Below are 19,404 nucleotides of genomic sequence, written 5' to 3' on the forward strand. Positions count from 1 at the left end.
TGGCCATGAACTCGGAGGAGGGACGGCCAGGAGAGCGTCTGAATCCCCCCGTTGACTTAAACTCCAGGATCGCGGCCTCTACCTAGTCCTGGCGCCTATGATCCCCGGAGCGTAGCGCTGTCACACTCGAAATGTTCGGCGCATCAACACACTGTTTGTAGTCTCCACCAAATCAGTGTAGCTGTGTCCCCTCTAGTAAGAGGAAGTCCATAGACTCACCGTCTCCCCTGTCAAAGTCGAAAAATATCATGATGCATACCCCTTGTACTAACCCCTCATGCACATGCACGCTGCTCGTGCACCTGTTCCCCCGTGTGTACACATACCCGCAAGTTGCGTAGGGGACGCTCCAGCGTCTCGTGCGCATAAGATGTGTATTTACGGCGGAGTTTGTGAACGTGTAGCGTGCGACTCGATCGTAGCATATTTAACCCAAATAGTGCATTTTGTAGTTAATATTCCCCTAGACCATGTCAGCGAGTATGATCAGTTTAAACTGTTCCTGGATAGAGAGATTCCTCTTTGCATGATAGGAAGGGTCAGATAAAGGTTGAAAGGTGGTGTCTAGTATCCAGCTGTAGGGTATTTTAAGGGTAACATTCCGATGTTAGTTAGGAAAGGATCGCTCGCTCCTGCGTATAGTTATGTACAGAAATAGATTATGAACATTAATTGTATTTGCTGTAAATTACACATGCGGCGGGAATCCTGAGTATACCTCCCACCAGAGCAGTTGGGGAAAGACACAGCCCACCTGTTCAAATCCACCTATGACCTTTGCTGTAATGTAGAGACACATCCCTGTGTCCAATGAACAATGAGATTACAGGTACCATTGTATTGTGAATGTATGTTGTGTATATAAAGACCACTGTTACCTGGCCAGCCTCATGACTCTGAAGGCTTTCTACCTGAATAGCTGAGGACTGGATTCCAGGTCGCGCTTGCGAAAGATCCCCCACGTACGTATATTCTCTGTAGCCATTGTTCGTCTTATTCTCTGTTATTCTGTTAGATTTCTGTGTTAGCTTGTAGTGTATAACTTGTACTGTTTTCCCCTTTTTCTCTGAATAATCCACGGCAGTGTTAGAGCTGCTGTGGTTTTAACCAAACCCGGTGTTGTGTTTTCACTTTCCTGCAAAGGGCTCTCTTAGCGTCTTAATCGCTCAAACAGCATACACATTGTTAAGGTTTAAGCGTTACATCATTACAGTATTTGACTACTAAGGTTTAGAGTATAAGTATATTCTTACTGTGTTTTATTAACAAGGTTTAAAGGTTATCAACTGTGTGTGCGCCCGCTGTGTGTATTCCGTACACTCAGCGCAGCGTGTGTACGCCAAGTGCGTACCACGTGCGGGACTCTGTACGCAAATAGCGTACAAAGTGCGTAGCACGTGGTCTAGCGGCGCCACAGTAATAGTGTATAGCTTTATGTTTAAAGATAATAATTGACATTATCACCCCATGCTCCGGCCACAGCCTGGTTACGTCTGCTGGACCTGCTAGAACATCCGACACAGACGCCCGTCGAGACAGCACTGATACCCGAAGGTAAGCGTTGTTGCGACCCGGTGGGGAGTTGTTGGAGCGACTCTTTCTAATATGCGTTTAAGACGCTGTTAAGAGAAGTCGTTCAAAAAAAAACAATATAGTAAGTTTATAAAAATAAAGTAATGAAAACTTGAGGCTGCTTTCACAGCACCCTGTGACCATGCGGCTTCCTGCCGCACCAAGCAAAAAACTGATCTGACTGAGTCAGTGGGCGGGACTATATAGTGGGGGCCCCGATGCATCCTGGGAGGCCAGAGAGCTCGTGACCGTGTTGGTGCCATTTTCGCTGTCGCTCGACAATGTCCCAATGTTATCCTGTGGATAATCCTGTGGACCCAGCCAGAGAAAGACTCCTTAAAAAACAAAACTTGAAACAAGGGATTTACAGTTGTGGAAGAAAAGTCTGTCTGCTATAATACACTTTCCCAGAACTATTCTAGATAATTATGTCAAGTACTATAGGAAAGCAGTCCATTAGCAGAACTCTGCAATAGTAATCACACTGTATGCACACAGCAGCAAAATTGTCAATTTACAAATTCACCTAAAGCAACGTTTATCTACACACTCGTATGTCTTGTCACCAGGTCAGCTTTCAGGTCACATTTTCCAATGTGTATCTAATGAGAAGTTATATTCGACATTACAGCTGTTGCGGTAATACATCACCCATGATGCTAACCCACTCACAGATGCTAGTAACAGCTGGATTAGAGGAAGAGTTGCCCATTTAAGTATACATTTACAAGGTATGAATCAAGGACAATATTACAGGAGCTAAAATGAACTAAATGCATGCAGAACGTTGGCAGAATAAATAGAACATACACTATGAACATCAAAGGTGGTGAGCGAGCATGACATTGCCAAGCACTTTAAATGGTCAGGACATCTGAATAGATCAAAGCTCTCTCATACCATACATGTACTCTATGCTACAGAAAGCCATAATTGCATGGTGTTTCTGTTAACATATTGTCTGGACATAGTATTATTTATATACACAGAAAATGATATAACAGAACATGCCTTTCTACAAGCCTGAAATTACATTTTGAATAAAAATCTGTGACCCTGCAATTTAAGGAAACTGGATGGTACTTTTACTATGACTATATTACATAGGTGCTAAAGGGGTGAAAAGTGAAAAACAGTTAACAAGAATCTAACAGACCAACACCTGTTCCATAACGCCTGGGGCTATCCAATTAGCCCTGATGCCGGAACTTATCAGGAAATTTGTAGCAGGGAAAATGAATATTTTTAGAACGGGAAAAACCTGTGGCTAATTGTATAGCCTGCAAAAAAATAAAAATCGTCAGAATTTTTTTTAGTGGATAAGAAACATGAGGCGTGATGTTTTTTGAGGTTTCTCCTGTACTTTTTCAGGCAATCCAATTTGGGCAGCCCAAAAAATATACCTTTTCTACCTGTTTGTTTTTAGGAGAAACAGCCCAGTTATCAGCAGACACAAAGTATTTTAAACATAAAACAAATAATTGTTTAAGGAGTTGTGGCTCTAAGCTGACCTGTACTTCAGAGTCTGCATCCACATGTTGCACTTGAAACCAGGTTTCTCTGTTGTTGTACTTCTGTAGATCCTCTTTCAGTATTGCAACTTTGCCTGGAAGAGAAAGGAATGAGGTGAAATAAAAAATATTTCAAGATGTTTATTGTCCCAAACATTTTATTTCTAGTATGAACATTTTATAGGAAAGTTAAAACAAAACATACAAAAAAACGTTCTAAACATAAGACACCATGTAATCAATATCTGTTCAGTAAACTGACCTAGTACACTGCAAGCCTCATCCTCCCATAGTGGATGCCATCCATGTAACAACTGGCTTACACTGACCATCTCTCCCGCATTACTGGGTGGCAACAGGCATTCACATACAGGCAAAGCTTAGCAAGGGCATATGAATGGAAATGGGGTCAATGTAGAGGTGTGCCTACATGCAGATACCAATGTTTACAGACTAATCACTGGCACCAAGGATAGAGCTGGTGTAACATTTCTCAATTACAGTATAATGATATTACTACGAAACAAAGCTCAAGCATAAGCGAGGTCCTGGCGCATAGTGGTGTACAACTCAGCACATGGGCATTTTTATCCTTGCACGCAATTTCGGAGTAATTATGGCAAATTAGAGTTCAATGCTAAACAATGATCCCTAAAATATATATTTTTCTAGTTGTGGCCTTTGTTTGATAGTGGTAACTTACTACACTGCAGGTAAAAGGCACTCATTTTACCTAGAGTCTATGACCCCTTATTGGCTTATTCCATAAATGCTACAAACCTTCAGGACACTCACCAATTCAGTAGTAGCTAAACTTCCTAATAATAATAATAATAATAATAATAATAATAATAGTCATTGATATAGCACTTTTTCCCCAGTAGGACTGGGTATTCAATTGCAGACAATAACCCGTTTTCATGCAACAGTAGTCATCACCCAATTCAATGGCAGGTGGGGAAAATCCCTATTTTAAGGTGAAAATGTCGGGACTTGGTCAGAACCACTGGGACATCCTCACTAATGATTAATAAGACACTCATTTTTTTTTTTTTAAATACCTTAATTTGGCCAATAATGACAAGTCATTTTTGTGGTGAAAATGTGCAACATACAGGAAAATTGGTTAATTAGGGGTGCTGTATTAATAGGACAGGTGTTTTTAAGATTCCAGAGGTTTTTTTAAAGTTTTTTTAAAAATGGGATTTAAAATGAGACAAATATATACATATAAAACATGCATTTTCATGGACCACTAACTTAAGCAGATCATTTATTTTGCAGAAAAACACTTGCTTTCTATAACTTTTTCAGTTTTTGAAAAATGCTTAAAACAGCCATTTGAGTTAATTTAAGAACTCCAAATACTTGTATAGTAGACGTCTATACTGTTTTCCAATATTAGTTTGGCTTTTTGGGGGGGAATTATCAGGTGAAACACTTAACCATTTTCTGATTGGATAACATAAATAGTTAAATAGTGACCAGGTAGGAAATTATCTGACCTAGGTGTGGTTTTGGAATCTGTCAGTCCATAGCAGTAAACCCTATATCAAACCTCCTTTAGCCCTTGTGTGGGCTGCATATCTGTGTATGACCACACTGTTACACAGGGGCAGATGTATTAAGCCTGGAGAAGTGATAAAGCAGTGATAAGTTCAAGGTGTTAATGCACCAGCCAATCAGCTGGCAATATATAAATTGACAGGAGATGAGTGGCTGGTGCGTTATCACCTTCCACTTATTACTGCTTTATCACTTCTCCAGGCTTAATGCATCTGCCCCAAGGTGTCCATTCTGTGTGCTCAAATTGGTCATCTATCATATTAGTCTGCAAACTGATCACTGGACCAGAAACATAATAGAAATGTGTGTGGTTACTTTAAAGGTCAATTCCATACACAAAATATATTTAGACACTAATGTTAAAACAACGTTGGTATCGGGATCCCAGCGGTTGGAATGCTGGCTGTCAATAAAAGATAGTGGCATCCCAGCGATTATAATCCCAACACAGACAAATGAATAAAGCTAACTCTGATCCCTAACCCACTTTTTCCAAAGCATGACTCTAATGCCCCCCCTTCCCCACAGCCAAACCCTAACCCTCCTCAGTGGTGCCTGACCCAAACCCCCCCCCCCCTCCCTCCCCCTCTTTCCGCAGCCTATCCTTAACCATTCCCCTGCAGCCTAAATCTAAATCTCTGCGTCTTGCTTCTACGGAGACCCGTGAAATCCTTGTTGTTTGGGTCCCAAGACCGGGAAAGCGATCAACGTTGGGATCCTGGCGCCAACATTCCGAGTAGTTTTGGGATCCTTACCGGATCCCTGTTAATATATACAGAATTGCATTTACGGGATTGGAATTAAATGTTGGATGGATATTTCCCTTGCTTTTAAAGAGAAACTGTATTGATAAGAAATATTCAAGTAACGAGATAAGTGATATGTATGGGTTCATTATAACCATGTCCTCTAGGTTAAAATAATTTTCTGACTGCACACAGAAGACACAAACATAGTATGGACTGAACCAAGATTTATGAAGATGTTCATCTTTCAGTAAGCCTTTATAACTGAACTGCTGGTGTAATACATGAGAGAGAACTCTTTGTAGCCCATGCTGCCATAACAATAGTGGGGGAACTGTTTGTATACTCGCCAAGCTCTGTAACCCAGATACCTTATGTTGCACAAGCTCAAACAAGACTGAAACAGCAGGAATTTATGGTTCTCTGGGTCTTTCCATGAAAGCAAACCAAGACAAGAAATATTTATTTAAATTAACATTTTACCTAGTTATGTTGCTCACGTCTGCAGGGTTAATCTACAATGATGTTCGCCTTTGTAACATGCACCAACACAAGATAGCTCATCTGTTATAACAACACATTCAGACTGAGAAATTATTTAGTCTTGCATGCACAACGTTTTTGGTAGATATAAAACAAGGTCCTAAATAGATGCACTTGATGCCAGGTTAAAGAAACAAATGCATACATATAACTGAAACATGTCGTAATATGATTACATTATAGAAAAGTAGATCAGAGTATGCAAAAAGAAACCCACTGGAGCCAGTTTAATCTCAACAGCTGGGTAATATGCAGACCGGGGGGGGGGGGTATATTTACTGTAGTGCAGGTTTTTAGAAGTAGAGATTTTGCCCATAGCAACCAATCATTTATCTAGCACCTTTTAGAAGTAATGAACATGAATCTGATTGGTTCCTGTGAGCAACAATTCCACATCTAAAAACCCACACTTTGGTAAATATACCCCTGAGACTGGAGTGTATGCACATCATAAGGAATACAAGGATCCTAATTTTAGTTTGCCTATTTTAGCAGTCATTATTAGCAGCAGTAATTTACTGCAGGCTAACTGAAGCAGCAGGCCTATTCGATTAGCCATGAAGGCATCCCTGCAGTCTGTAGTTAACAGGGATTTATTTCAAGCTTGAGCAGGCATGAAAAGAAATCCCCAGTAAATAGCTTGTTTCCGGGTGCTGCGACCATGTTAACACATAGGCCTGGGAACTTATCCCGGATTCTATAGGATGAAACCCTTTAAAGGTTAATTTACCAGGTGAGAAAATGGGTCTCTAACTGAATAGCCTCAGGCATTAAAGCAAGAGACTACCCCCTTTTTCACATGCAGTAAATTATCAGGGCTAACTGCATTCCCCCCAAAGTTGATATTGTATCGCATTTATCATTTACAAAATAACATTTCCTCAAATTCATTGGGGTCGATTTAATTCTGCAACAGTTGAATAGCGCCGAGAGTTTGCTCCCGACGCTATTCAATTCAGCTCCAGTTAAGTCGGCGATAGCCCGTTCTCGCCGACTTAACAGGTAGTTTTGTCGGGAGAACGGGCATTCTCTGACTTAACTACCCGCGGCGATGCTGATTCCCGACAGAATCAGCCTCGCGCCGGCCGCGCGGCAGCACTTTTGTCGGGTTTCTTCTCTCAACTCCCGGCGCTATTCAACTGTTGCCGAATTGAATCGACCCCATGGAGACAAAAAAAAAAACCTTTACAATATCATTTTTGTTAGCCTCATTTTCAACAACAGCAACAAAATATTATTGTCCATTTAGAGTAAAAAAGAAAAAACATCAATACAATAAAGAACTCTCTAAATCGAAATTATTTTTTATTCTACATAGAAAGTCTGCAATTAAATCTTCACCCAGCCTTCCCAATCCATCAATGATATCTGTTCAACCATAAAACAAAAAGCAATAGGCAATGCCTGGACTGAAGAGATAATCATTGGGCAGATTTATTAAGCCTGGAGAAGGGATAAAGAAGTGATAATGCAGTGATAAGCACGAGGTGATAACGCACCAACCAATCATTAAGGATTTGAAAAATGACAGGAGCTGACTGGCTGGTGCGCTATCACCTTGCACTTATCACGTGCTTTATCACTTCTTTATCCCTTCTCCAGGTTAATACATCTGCCCCAATATTTTTCCATTACAGGGACAAACTGGTTGAAAGGGGTCATTAAAGACACATTGATGTTTTTAAGTAAGTTGACATTGGAGACATTTATTTAGATAAGTGACTTCTGGCATTATCAGCAATAAGCCTGGTCAGTCTTAACACAAACAAACTATAATGATTTTTCTTATGTAGCCAAGGAACAGTTTTTACTCTATCATAGTGAAAACTGTGAGGAAGCACCATTATTAACTTTCAAAGTAACAAAAATAAGAATTTACTTACCGATAATTCTATTTCTCGGAGTCCGTAGTGGATGCTGGGGTTCCTGAAAGGACCATGGGGAATAGCGGCTCCGCAGGAGACAGGGCACAAAAGTAAAGCTTTTACAGGTCAGGTGGTGTGTACTGGCTCCTCCCCCTATGACCCTCCTCCAGACTCCAGTTAGGTACTGTGCCCGGACGAGCGTACACAATAAGGGAGGATTTTGAATCCCGGGTAAGACTCATACCAGCCACACCAATCACACCGTACAACTTGTGATCTAAACCCAGTTAACAGTATGATAACAGAGGAGCCTCTGAAAGATGGCTTCCTAAACAATAACCCGAATTAGTTAACAATAACTATGTACAAGTATTGCAGATAATCCGCACTTGGGATGGGCGCCCAGCATCCACTACGGACTCCGAGAAATAGAATTATCGGTAAGTAAATTCTTATTTTCTCTATCGTCCTAAGTGGATGCTGGGGTTCCTGAAAGGACCATGGGGATTATACCAAAGCTCCCAAACGGGCGGGAGAGTGCGGATGACTCTGCAGCACCGAATGAGAGAACTCCAGGTTCTCCTTTTCCAGGGTATCAAATTTGTAAAAATTTACAAACGTGTTCTCCCCTGACCACGTAGCTGCTCGGCAGAGTTGTAATGCCGAGACCCCTCGGGCAGCCGCCCAAGATGAGCCCACCTTCCTTGCGGAATGGGCCTTAACAGATTTAGGCTGTGGCAGGCCTGCCACAGAATGTACAAGTTGAATTTTGTTACAAAACCAACGAGCAATCGACTGCTTAGAAGCAGGTGCACCCAACTTGTTGGGTGCATACAGTATAAACAGCGAGTCAGATTTTCTGACTCCAGCCGTCCTTTAAATGTATATTTTTAAGGCTCTGACAACGTCCAACAACTTGGAGTCCTTCAAGTCGTCTGTAGCCGCAGGCACTACAATAGGCTGGTTCAGGTGAAACGCTGATACCACCTTAGGGAGAAAATGCGGACGCGTCCGCAGCTCTGCCCTATGTCGAATGGAAAATTAAATAAGGGCTTTTATAAGACAAAGCCGCCAGTTCAGATACTCTCCCGGCCGAAGCCAGGGCCAGTAACATAGTCACTTTCCATGTGAGATATTTCAAATCCACATTCTTTAGTGGTTCAAACCAATTGGATTTGAGGAAATCTAAAACTACATTTAGATCCCACGGTGCCACCTTAGGCACCACAGGAGGCTGTATATGCAGTACTCCTTTGATAAAAATCTGGACCTCAGGGACTGAGGCCAATTCTTTGTGGAAGAATATTGATAGGGCCGAAATTTGAACCTTAATAGATCCCAATTTGAGACCCATAGACAATCCTGATTGCAGGAAATGTAGGAAAACGACCCAGTTGAAATTCCTCCATCGGAGCACTCCGCTGCTCGCACCACGCAACATATTTTCGCCAAATACGGCGATAATGCTTCGCGGTGACTTCCTTCCTTGCCTTTATCAAGGTAGGAATGACTTCTTCTGGAATGCCTTTTCCTTTTAGGATCTGGCATTCAACGCCATGCCGTCAAACGCAGCCGCGGTAAGTCTTGAAAAAGACAAGGACCCTGCTGAAGCAGGTCCCTTCTCAGAAGTAGAGGCCACGGATCGTCCGTGACCATCTCTTGAAGTTCCGGGTACCAAGTCCTTCTTGGCCAATCCGGAGCCACTAGTCTTACTCCTCTTTGCCGTATAATCCTCAATACCTTTGGTATGAGAGGCAGAGGAGGAAACACATATACCGACTGGTACACCCAAGGTGTTACCAGCGCGTCCACAGCTATTGCCTGCGGATCTCTTGACCTGGCGCAATACCTGTCCAGTGTTTTGTTGAGGCGAGACGCCATCATGTCCACCATTGGTTTTACCCAACGGTTTAATAGCATGTGGAAAACTTCTGGATGAAGTCCCCACTCTCCCGGGTGAAGGTCGTGTCTGCTGAGGAAGTCTGCTTCCCAGTTGTCCACGCCCGGGATGAATACTGCTGACAGTGCTATCACGTGATTCTCCGCCCAGCGAAGGATCCTGGCAGCTTCTGCCATTGCCCTCCTGCTTCTTGTGCCGCCCTGTCTGTTTACATGGGCGACTGCCGTGATGTTGTCCGACTGGATCAACACCGGTCTTCCTTGAAGCAGAGGTTCCGCCTGGCTTAGAGCATTGTAGATTGCTCTTAGTTCCAGAATGCTTATGTGAAGAGACTTTTTCAGGCTCGACCACACTCCCTGGAAATTTCTTCCCTGTGTGACTGCTCCCCAGCCTCTCAGGCTGGCATCCGTGGTCACCAGGATCCAATCCTGCATGCCGAATCTGCGGCCCTCCAATAGATGAGCCTCCTGCAACCACCACAGAAGGGATACCCTTGTCCTCGGCGACAGGGTTATCCGCAGGTGCATCTGAAGATGCGACCCTGACCATTTGTCCAACAGATCCCTTTGCATGGAATCTGCCGAAAGGGATTGCTTCGTAAGAAGCTACCATTTTTTTCCCAGGACTCTTGTGCATTGATGTACAGACACCTTTCCTGGTTTTAGGAGGTTCCTGACCAGGTCAGATAACTCCTTGGCTTTTTCTTCGGGAAGAAAAACCTTTTTCTGAACTGTGTCCAGAATCATCCCCAGGAACAGCAGACGAGTTGTCGGCATTAATTGGGATTTTGGAATATTCAGAATCCATCCGTGCTGCTTTAGCACCTCTTGAGATAGTGCTAAACCCATCTCTAGCTGTTCTCTGGACCTTGCCCTTATTAGGAGATCGTCCAAGTATGGGATAATTAATACGCCTTTTCTTCGAAGAAGAAATATTATCTCGGCCATTACCTTTGTAAAGACCCGAGGTGCCGTGGACAAACCAAACGGCAGCGTCTGAAACTGATAGTGACAGTTTTGTACAACGAACCTGAGGTACCCCTGGTGTGAGGGGTAATTGGAACGTGGAGATACGCATCCTTGATGTCCAAGGATACCATAAAGTCCCCTTCTTCCAGGTTCGCTATCACTGCTCTGAGTGACTCCATCTTGAACTTGAACTTCTTTATGTATAGGTTCAAGGACTTCAGATTTAGAATAGGCCTTACCGAGCCATCCGGCTTCGGTACCACAAATAGAGTGGAATAATACCCCTTCCCTTGTTGTAGAAGAGGTACCTAGACTATCACCTGCTGAGAATACAGCTTGTGAATGGCTTCCAAAACCGTCTCCCTTTCTGAGGGGGACGTTGGTAAAGCAGACTTCAGGAAACGGCGAGGTGGCTCTGTCTCTAATTTCAACCTGTACCCCTGAGATATTATCTGCAGGATCCAGGGATTTACCTGCGAGTGAGCCCACTGCGCGCTGTAATTTTTGAGACGACCGCCTACCGCCCCCGAGTCCGCTTGCGAAGCCCCAGCGTCATGCTGAGGCTTTTGTAGAAGCCGGGGAGGGCTTCTGTTCCTGGGAAGGAGCTGCCTGTTGCTGTCTCTTCCCTCGTCCTCTGCCTCGTGGCAGATATGAATAGCCCTTTGCTCTCTTATTTTTAAAGGAACGAAAGGGCTGCGGTTGAAAGGTCGGTGCCTTTTTCTGTTGGGGAGTGACTTGAGGTAGAAAGGTGGATTTCCCGGCCGTAGCCGTGGCCACCAAATCCGATAGACCGACCCCAAATAACTCCTCTACGCATCGCCTGTCCACTGTCGTGTCCATAAAGCTCTTCTGGCCGAAATGGACATAGCACTTACCCGTGATGCCAGTGTGCAGATATCTCTCTGTGCATCACGCATATAAAGAAATGCATCCTTTATTTGTTCTAACGACAGTAAAATATTGTCCCTGTCCAGGGTATCAATATTTTCGATCAGGGACTCTGACCAAACTACCCCAGCACTGCACATCCAGGCAGTCGCAATAGCTGGTCGTAGTATAACACCTGCATGTGTGTATATACCTTTTTGGATATTTTCCATCCTCCTATCTGATGGATCTTTAAGTGCGTCCGTCTCAGGAGAGGGTAACGCCACTTGTTTTGATAAGCGTGTTAGCGCTTTGTCCACCCTAGGAGGTGTTTCCCAGCGCTCCCTAACCTCTGGCGGGAAAGGGTATAAAGCCAATAACTTCTTTGAAATTAGCAGTTTTTTATCGGGGCACCCCACGCTTCATCACACACGTCATTTAATTCTTCTGATTCGGTAAAAACTACTGGTAGTTTTTTCACACCCCACATAATACCCTGTTTAGTGGTACCTGTAGTATCAGCTAAATGTAACATCTCCTTTATTGCCAAAATCATATAACGTGTGGCCCTACTGGAAAATACGGTTGATTCGTCACCTTCACCACCGGAATCAGTGCCTGTGTCTGGGTCTGTGTCGACCGACTGAGGCAAGGGACGTTTTACAGCCCCTGACGGTGTTTGAGGCGCCTGGACAGACACTAATTGAGTGTCCGGCCGCCTCATGTCGGCAAACGACTGCTTAAGCGAGTTGACGCTATCCCGTAATTCCACAAATAAAGGCATCCATTCTGGTGTCGACCCCCTAGGAGGTGACATCCTCATATTTGGCAATTGCTCCGCCTCCACACCAATAACGTCCTCATACATGTCGACACACACGTACCGACACACAGCAGACACACAGGGAATGCTCTATACGAAGACAGGACCCACTAGCCCTTTGGGGAGACAGAGGGAGAGTCTGCCAGCACACACCAAAAAGCGCTATATATGACAGGGATAGCCTTATGATTAAGTGCTCCCTTATAGCTGCTTTTATATTAATATATTGCCATTTATTCTGCCCCCCCTCTCTGTTATACCCTGTTTCTGTAGTGCAGTGCAGGGGAGAGACCTGGGAGCCTTCCTGACCAGCGGAGCTGTGACAGAAAATGGCGCCGTGTGCTGAGGAGATAGGCCCCGCCCCTTTTTCGGCGGGCTCGTCTCCCGCTATTTAGTACATTTAGGCAGGGGTAAATATCTCCATATAGCCTCTGGGGCTATATGTGAGGTATTTTTAGCCTTTTTAAAGGTTTTCATTTGCCTCCCAGGGCGCCCCCCCCCAGCGCCCTGCACCCTCAGTGACTGCCGTGTGAAGTGTGCTGAGAGGAAAATGGCGCACAGCTGCAGTGCTGTGCGCTACCTTAAGAAGACTGCAGGAGTCTTCAGCCGCCGATTCTGGACCTCTTCTTGCTTCAGCATCTGTGAGGGGGCCGGCGGCGTGGCTCCGGTGACCATCCAGGCTGTACCTGTGATCGTCCCTCTGGAGCTTCATGTCCAGTAGCCAAGAAGCCAATCCATCCTGCACGCAGGTGAGTTCACTTCTTCTCCCCTCTGTCCCTCGTTGCAGTGATCCTGTTGCCAGCAGGAATCACTGTAAAATAAAAAACCTAAGCTAAACTCTCTAAGCAGCTCTTTATGAGAGCCACCTAGAATTGCACCCTTCTCGGCCGGGCACAAAAATCTAACTGGAGTCTGGAGGAGGGTCATAGGGGGAGGAGCCAGTACACACCACCTGACCTGTAAAAGCTTTACTTTTGTGCCCTGTCTCCTGCGGAGCCGCTATTCCCCATGGTCCTTTCAGGAACCCCAGCATCCACTTAGGACGATAGAGAAATAGCATTTCTACTGTGGACACGTACTTTTTACTTCCATAATTTTCCACTTTATATAATTATTCCCAGGCTGCAAAACTGCAAAAAGCCTTAAGCAAAAAGTTGAAAAAAAAAAAATGAAACACATATTCAAATAACAAATGTAAAATAGAGAAATACTCTAAGGGCTTGTACCAGAGTTGGGTATGAAATGCCAGCGGTCAGGAGACCGACAGCGACATCTCAACAAGGATCGTAAAGTAGTCTAAACCCTCCTCCTACCTTAACCTAACTCTCAGTTTTAGGTGCCTAACCCTAACCCCCCCCATGGTGGTGCCTAATCCTAACCCCCGTCCCCACACCCTAAACCTCCTCCTCCCACACCCTAACCCTAAGTTCCCCGGTATCTTGTACGCAGGGGATTCCGGCGCCAGTATCCCGTGTGCCGGGATCCCGACCGTCGTGATTGTAACCACATCCCCTTGTGCACACAGATCTGTACTTTATCCTCGCTTTTACCAAGGTGTTAAAAGTGTGCTCTCAAAGCCCCCCTACAGCACAGTGTACTATTGCCCAGATTTATCAAGCCTAGGATAGTGATAAATAGCACGGTGATAAAGAACTGTACCAACGAGTTCCTAACTGCCATGTTACGGGTGTGGTATGGAAGGTAGATAGTAACTAGGTCGACCACTATTGGTCGACAGTAACTAGGTCGACAGGGATGCTAGGCCGACAGGGTCTCTAGGTCGATATGTTCTAGGTCGACAGGTCAAAATGTCGACATGGGTTTTTTATTTTTTTTGTGTTTTCTTCGTAGAGTGACTGGGAACTCCAATTAGTGCACCGTGTCCCCTCGCATGGCTTGCTTCGCTCGCCATGCTTTGGGGTCAAGGTGCCTTGCTGCGCTCGGCACAGGTTACCATTCCCAATTGTAGTCCACGTGGATCGTTAAGTATGAAAAGGTTCAAATAAAGAAAAACATTGTGAAAAACACGTGTCGACCTTTTGTCCTGTCGACCTAGAACATGTCAACCTAGAGACCCTGTCAACCTAGAGACCCTGTCAACCTAGAGACCCTGTCAACCTAGTTACTGCCGACCAATAGTGGTCGACCTAGATAGTGTCGACCTAGTTACTGTCGACCTAGAGACCGGATCCCCATGTCACAAGCTGTGTTTAAAAAATGACAGTTAGGAGCTGACTGGTTGGTACTTTATCACTGTGCAATTTATCATTCTCCAAGGCTTGATAAATCTGGGCCTATGTACCTAATGAGCATTTACGTAAAACTCTATTTTCCCAATTATTGGTTATTACCTTTATTATTAATAATAGTTTTATTTTTTTATTTTGGGAGGCTTAGAAAATTGGACATTTTTCAGTCTTTTCGCATATCATTTATTTGGTAATTAGCAAGTCAAGCTATACATTGATAAAAAATAGTAATTTTGATCAAACTTTCTGCATATCAACATATAGTAAATGAGCCTCTGAGTCAAATGTGGGAAGGAGCTATTTTACCACTTGACGTGTTTTTTGTCAGCCTGATCTTTTCCACCCACTCTCCATAGCACAGTCCAGGTCTCATGCTGAATGCTACACTAAATGCTATTCCTCACCCTCCACATGTATTTGCTGCTCCAGCTTGTTATAATCATTGTTGGAAGCTTCACTATTTTCAGCAGTACGCATTCCGCATTTAGTTTGTGCAACAAAGCATGACATTAACTATTTGGGCCCTATATTAGAACCAAATTGCTCAGTTGGCTTTCAGATTAGGTGCCTACTGCTGTACAGACTACTGTTTGACCAGAGCTAATCAACTCTGTATAACTATCATTTTGTTCTCTCTTTCTGGCTCACGAAAAACGTAGAACAAATATTGTGCCGCACACATTTCAATTTCCACAAATGTCAATGTTTAAAGTGTACAGGTCATGATGACTGCTTCTGCAGAAATCCAAAAACTACCATCGTCTTCTGTAACAAATTACCCCTGAGCAGCTTTTTTTTCTTCATATCATTATCAACTCTTTATTGCAATCTATCCATTGCCAGCAATATTATATGCAAGCAGGAACACTATTCTGCAATTTAAAAGAACTTTCATAACGTGATGGCTATAAAAGGAATGGTGATTACCAAAGTCTCTTTCTGGTGGTTTGGGTCAGGGTTGGTTTGTTTCCTAAAGTTCTGCTTTTAAATGCATTTACATTTTGTACAGATGAGGGATTAAAATCAGTTGACGAATATGCTCATAAATGGAAGACTTTCCCCAAATTAGAGGCCTTTTGGTCTAAAATTAAACTGTCAAATATTCACCTCCTGATAGAAACAAAACACCCATGCTACTGCCATAGTCCAAGTGTCATCAACATTCTTCTTTAAAGCCTTGAGCATGCAGATAATACACTAGTGCAGGGGTGGACAACCAGTCAGAGACAAAGAGCCAAAAAATCTTGTTAGGTGAGTCAAAGAGCCGACATCGAGCAGAAGGTGCGTGTGCAAAAATAGGGTGTGGCATTGTACCTGCTAGGCCACGCCCTTGCTATAAATTGAAAAAGCCAGAACCAAATTAAATACATTTTAAAACCAGATCCAACATAAAATACATTGAAAAAGCCAGATCCACATAAAGCATATTGAAAAAGCCAGAGTCACAGCTCCACCATCTGTCACTCCAGCCAACACCCTCCTGTTACTCCAGCCAGCTCCTCCATGTGCTTCTCCTGCCAACACCCTCCTGTTACTCCAACCAGCTCCCCCATGTGTCAATGTGTCACTCCTGCCAGCACCCTCCGGTGCCACTCCAGCCAGCTCCTTCATTTGTCACTCCTGCCAGCACCCTCCTGTGTCAATCCAGTTCCCCCATTGTCTCTCCTGCCAAGACCCTCCTGTGTCACTCCAGCCAGCTCCCCCTTGTGTCACTGCAGCATACCCTCATATGTCACTAATGCTGCCCCCCAACTCGTGCCATTGCAGCAGCCCCTTATATATCCTCTGTTTGCCGGTGGCTCCCTCGGTTCTTCGTCCCCGTAGTGTTGCTGCATGTCTGGCTGGCATGCAGCAGTTTCCAGATCTGTTGTGGTCATGTGACTTTCAGTGTCAGGAGCCACATCTGAAGAAAGAAAGAGCCGCATGTGGCTCAAGAGCCACGGGTTGGCCACTTCTAGTGCATCCATTACTTTGCAAACCTTTTTACAGTTAGAGGCATATTTATTTATTTTTTGGCCCTAGATCTGATAATTTCTTAACGCTGCTATTAGTAGCAGAAAAACATGAATCATCATCTGGATGTATTAACCTATCAAAACCAGTAATACAAAAAAGGAGATTTATGGTAGACTTACCATTGTTAAATCTCTTTCTGCAAGGTACATTGGGTCCACAGGGAAAACATCAGGGTGTAGAGATGGATCTTGATCCAGGCACCAACAGGCTAAAGCTTTAGACTGTCCCAGAATGCATTGGGGCCTCCGCTATACGCCCACCTCCAGGCACTGTGAGCTCAGTTTTGTTAACCATTCCAATACAGGAGCAGGTAAAAGAGAAGGCAGATGTTAGTCACCTAGAACCACATTCTCACGACAGGAGAAGGGACTAGCGGCTAATGCCATACAAACCCATAGAAGCTAGGTGCGTCAGGGTAGGCGCCCTGTGGAACCAATGTACCTCGCAGAAAGAAATTTAACCATGGTAAGTCTACCATAAATCTCCTTTTCTGCAGCGTGGTACATTGGTTTCAACAGGGAAAACATTGGGCATGTCCTAAAGCAGTTCCTCATGGCAGGGGACGCGCCGTAGCGGGTATGAGAACCCGGCATCCAAAGGAAGCATCCTGGGAGGCGGAAGTATCAAAGGCATAGAACCTAATGAATGTGTTCACTAAGTACCACGTAGCTGCCTTGCACAATTGTTCAGCAGATGCGCCCCAGCAGGCCGCCCAAGAAGGTCCAACAGACCAAGTAGAATGGGATTTAATAGCAGCAGGAGCTGGAAGACCAGCCTGTGCATATGCTTGTGCAATTACCATTCTTATCCATCTGGCCAATGTTTGCTTGTTCGTAGGCCAGCCACTTTTCTGAAAACCAAAAAGTACAAAAAGGGTATCTGACCTCCTAATAGAGGGACTCCTCTCCACGTAAACACGGAGAGCCCGTACCACATCCAAAGACCACTCTTTGGAGGACAAACCAGAAGAGATAAAAGCCGGAAACACAATCTATTGGTAAAGATGGAAAGATGACACCACCTTATGTAGATAACCAGGGCGAGTTCTAAGAACGGTCCGGTCACGGTGAAAAATCAGAAAGGGTGGACGACAGGATAAAGCGCCTAAGTCTGACACCCTCCTGGCAGAGGCATTAGCCAGTAGGAACATGACCTTGAACGTAAGCCAATTAAGGTCCACTGACTCAAGAGATTCAAATGGAGACTCTTGCAGGGCTTTCAGGACAACAGACAGATCCCATGGAGCATATTTACAAGAAGAGAAGAAAGACTCTATGTTGGGGCACTCTTAATAAAAAATTAGACATCTAAAACGTAACTTTTAATAAATATATATAAAAATTAAAGTGACATGGTTAATAAGTTTATACATAGCAGTTATGTCAAACTTAACAAAATAGATATAGTAATGAACGCCTTGGTGAAAAATATTTGTGATACAATAAAAAATGGTCTATCTGTAAGATATAATAGGTTATATATATATTTTTTTTTTGATCCCAACAAGAGATATGCTTTGGTTACCTCTGCGTTATAAATGTTTTCAAGTGAAAAAGAGAGGGAGGTCAATGTAATATGACAAATTAGATTAATTAAATAATTAAATAATTAAATAATTAAAAATGTTGCCTATAAGGGTTACTTTACACCTACTGCTCTATGTTTAGGCAGCCGTGTACCCAGAAAGGCTTTTGCTGGGTAAATATGGTATAAATCGACTTATGCTACAAGCAAAGAGGTCTATGAATGTAGAAGTAATTTATGCAAAATAGAATATTTCGTATATACTTTATTGGGTAAAAACCCTAAATTAGATAATGACAATAAGAAAAGATTAGGTAAGGAAGAAAGAAGTTGAGGTTATAAAAGGAGGTGTCTTACTTCTGCTGTTCAGCTGGGTTGTTTACTGCACCTGGTGTTCGCTGCTGGTCCCCCACGCAGTTACTGACCAGGCCTGCCACAGATTTGCTTCCAAGATCGAACGGGATCAGGCGTATCCTGTGGAGTATGGCCGTAATCTGCTGAATGAGAGAGTATGACTACCAAGATGCTTCTGCTGTCCAGGTTAGTGGATGAGAGAGCATGAAAATTGTAGGCTGTATATAAGGGAGAGCATATGGAGATAATTTTTTCAATATTGCTGATAGAAAATGTACTTTCAAAGATCTCTTCAAAAATATAGGCCTATAATGGATTGATTTCCAATTTAATAGTGAAGAGTACTATTGATTACACATCGATGCACATTATCACAGTAGTTGGTGAAAAGAAATTTGAGATACCTTAATGAATATTAAGTATACAAATGCTGAGAAATACTTGGAAGGTAGATATAACTTAATGATCACATAGATGTATCACTAGTAAATGTCAATAAACTGAAATTGTTAGTATGCAAAAAAAAAAAAAAAGAAAAAAAAAAAAAAAAAAGGGGGTACAGTTCTCCTGTTTTGCTTTGTAACAGATGTATGCCTCTGATAGAGAGGTTAAGCTATCACCTGATTACAGAAAGAATGCATAATTGTGCTAAGGTTATTACACTCTCATGACCAATTGATGTTTATAATCACATAGCTTAGTAACCAAAAAGCATTTTTTTAGATAATAACAGTTGGGAGAAAAATTGTTTAAAGATCTTGTTGCCCAAAAAGGGCGCTTACTAGACCACAGTGTTCCTTCTCTGGGGGTGGGCTGCGCAGTCCCACTGAATCCCACTAAGTAAACCAGACGGACCGTTTCACCTTTAGGATAGGCTTGTTCACTGGATCCCATGGAGCA

General features: G+C 43.5%; 1 protein-coding gene across 4 annotated transcripts in view; it reads right to left on the reverse strand.

The window, feature by feature from the left end:
• Window positions 1-19,404, reverse strand: part of RASA3 (RAS p21 protein activator 3) — a 398,462-nt gene that overhangs the window by 169,930 nt on the left and 209,128 nt on the right. For all 4 annotated transcript variants that reach the window (XM_063953391.1, XM_063953390.1, XM_063953393.1 and 1 more), the window contains exon 4: window positions 3,084-3,178. In XM_063953391.1, coding sequence (XP_063809461.1) covers window positions 3,084-3,178 — 95 coding nt within the window. The remainder of the gene's footprint in view (window positions 1-3,083; window positions 3,179-19,404) is intronic.

The sequence above is a fragment of the Pseudophryne corroboree genome, chromosome 2 (genome assembly GCF_028390025.1).
Source record: "Pseudophryne corroboree isolate aPseCor3 chromosome 2, aPseCor3.hap2, whole genome shotgun sequence".
Lineage (NCBI taxonomy): Eukaryota > Metazoa > Chordata > Amphibia > Anura > Myobatrachidae > Pseudophryne > Pseudophryne corroboree.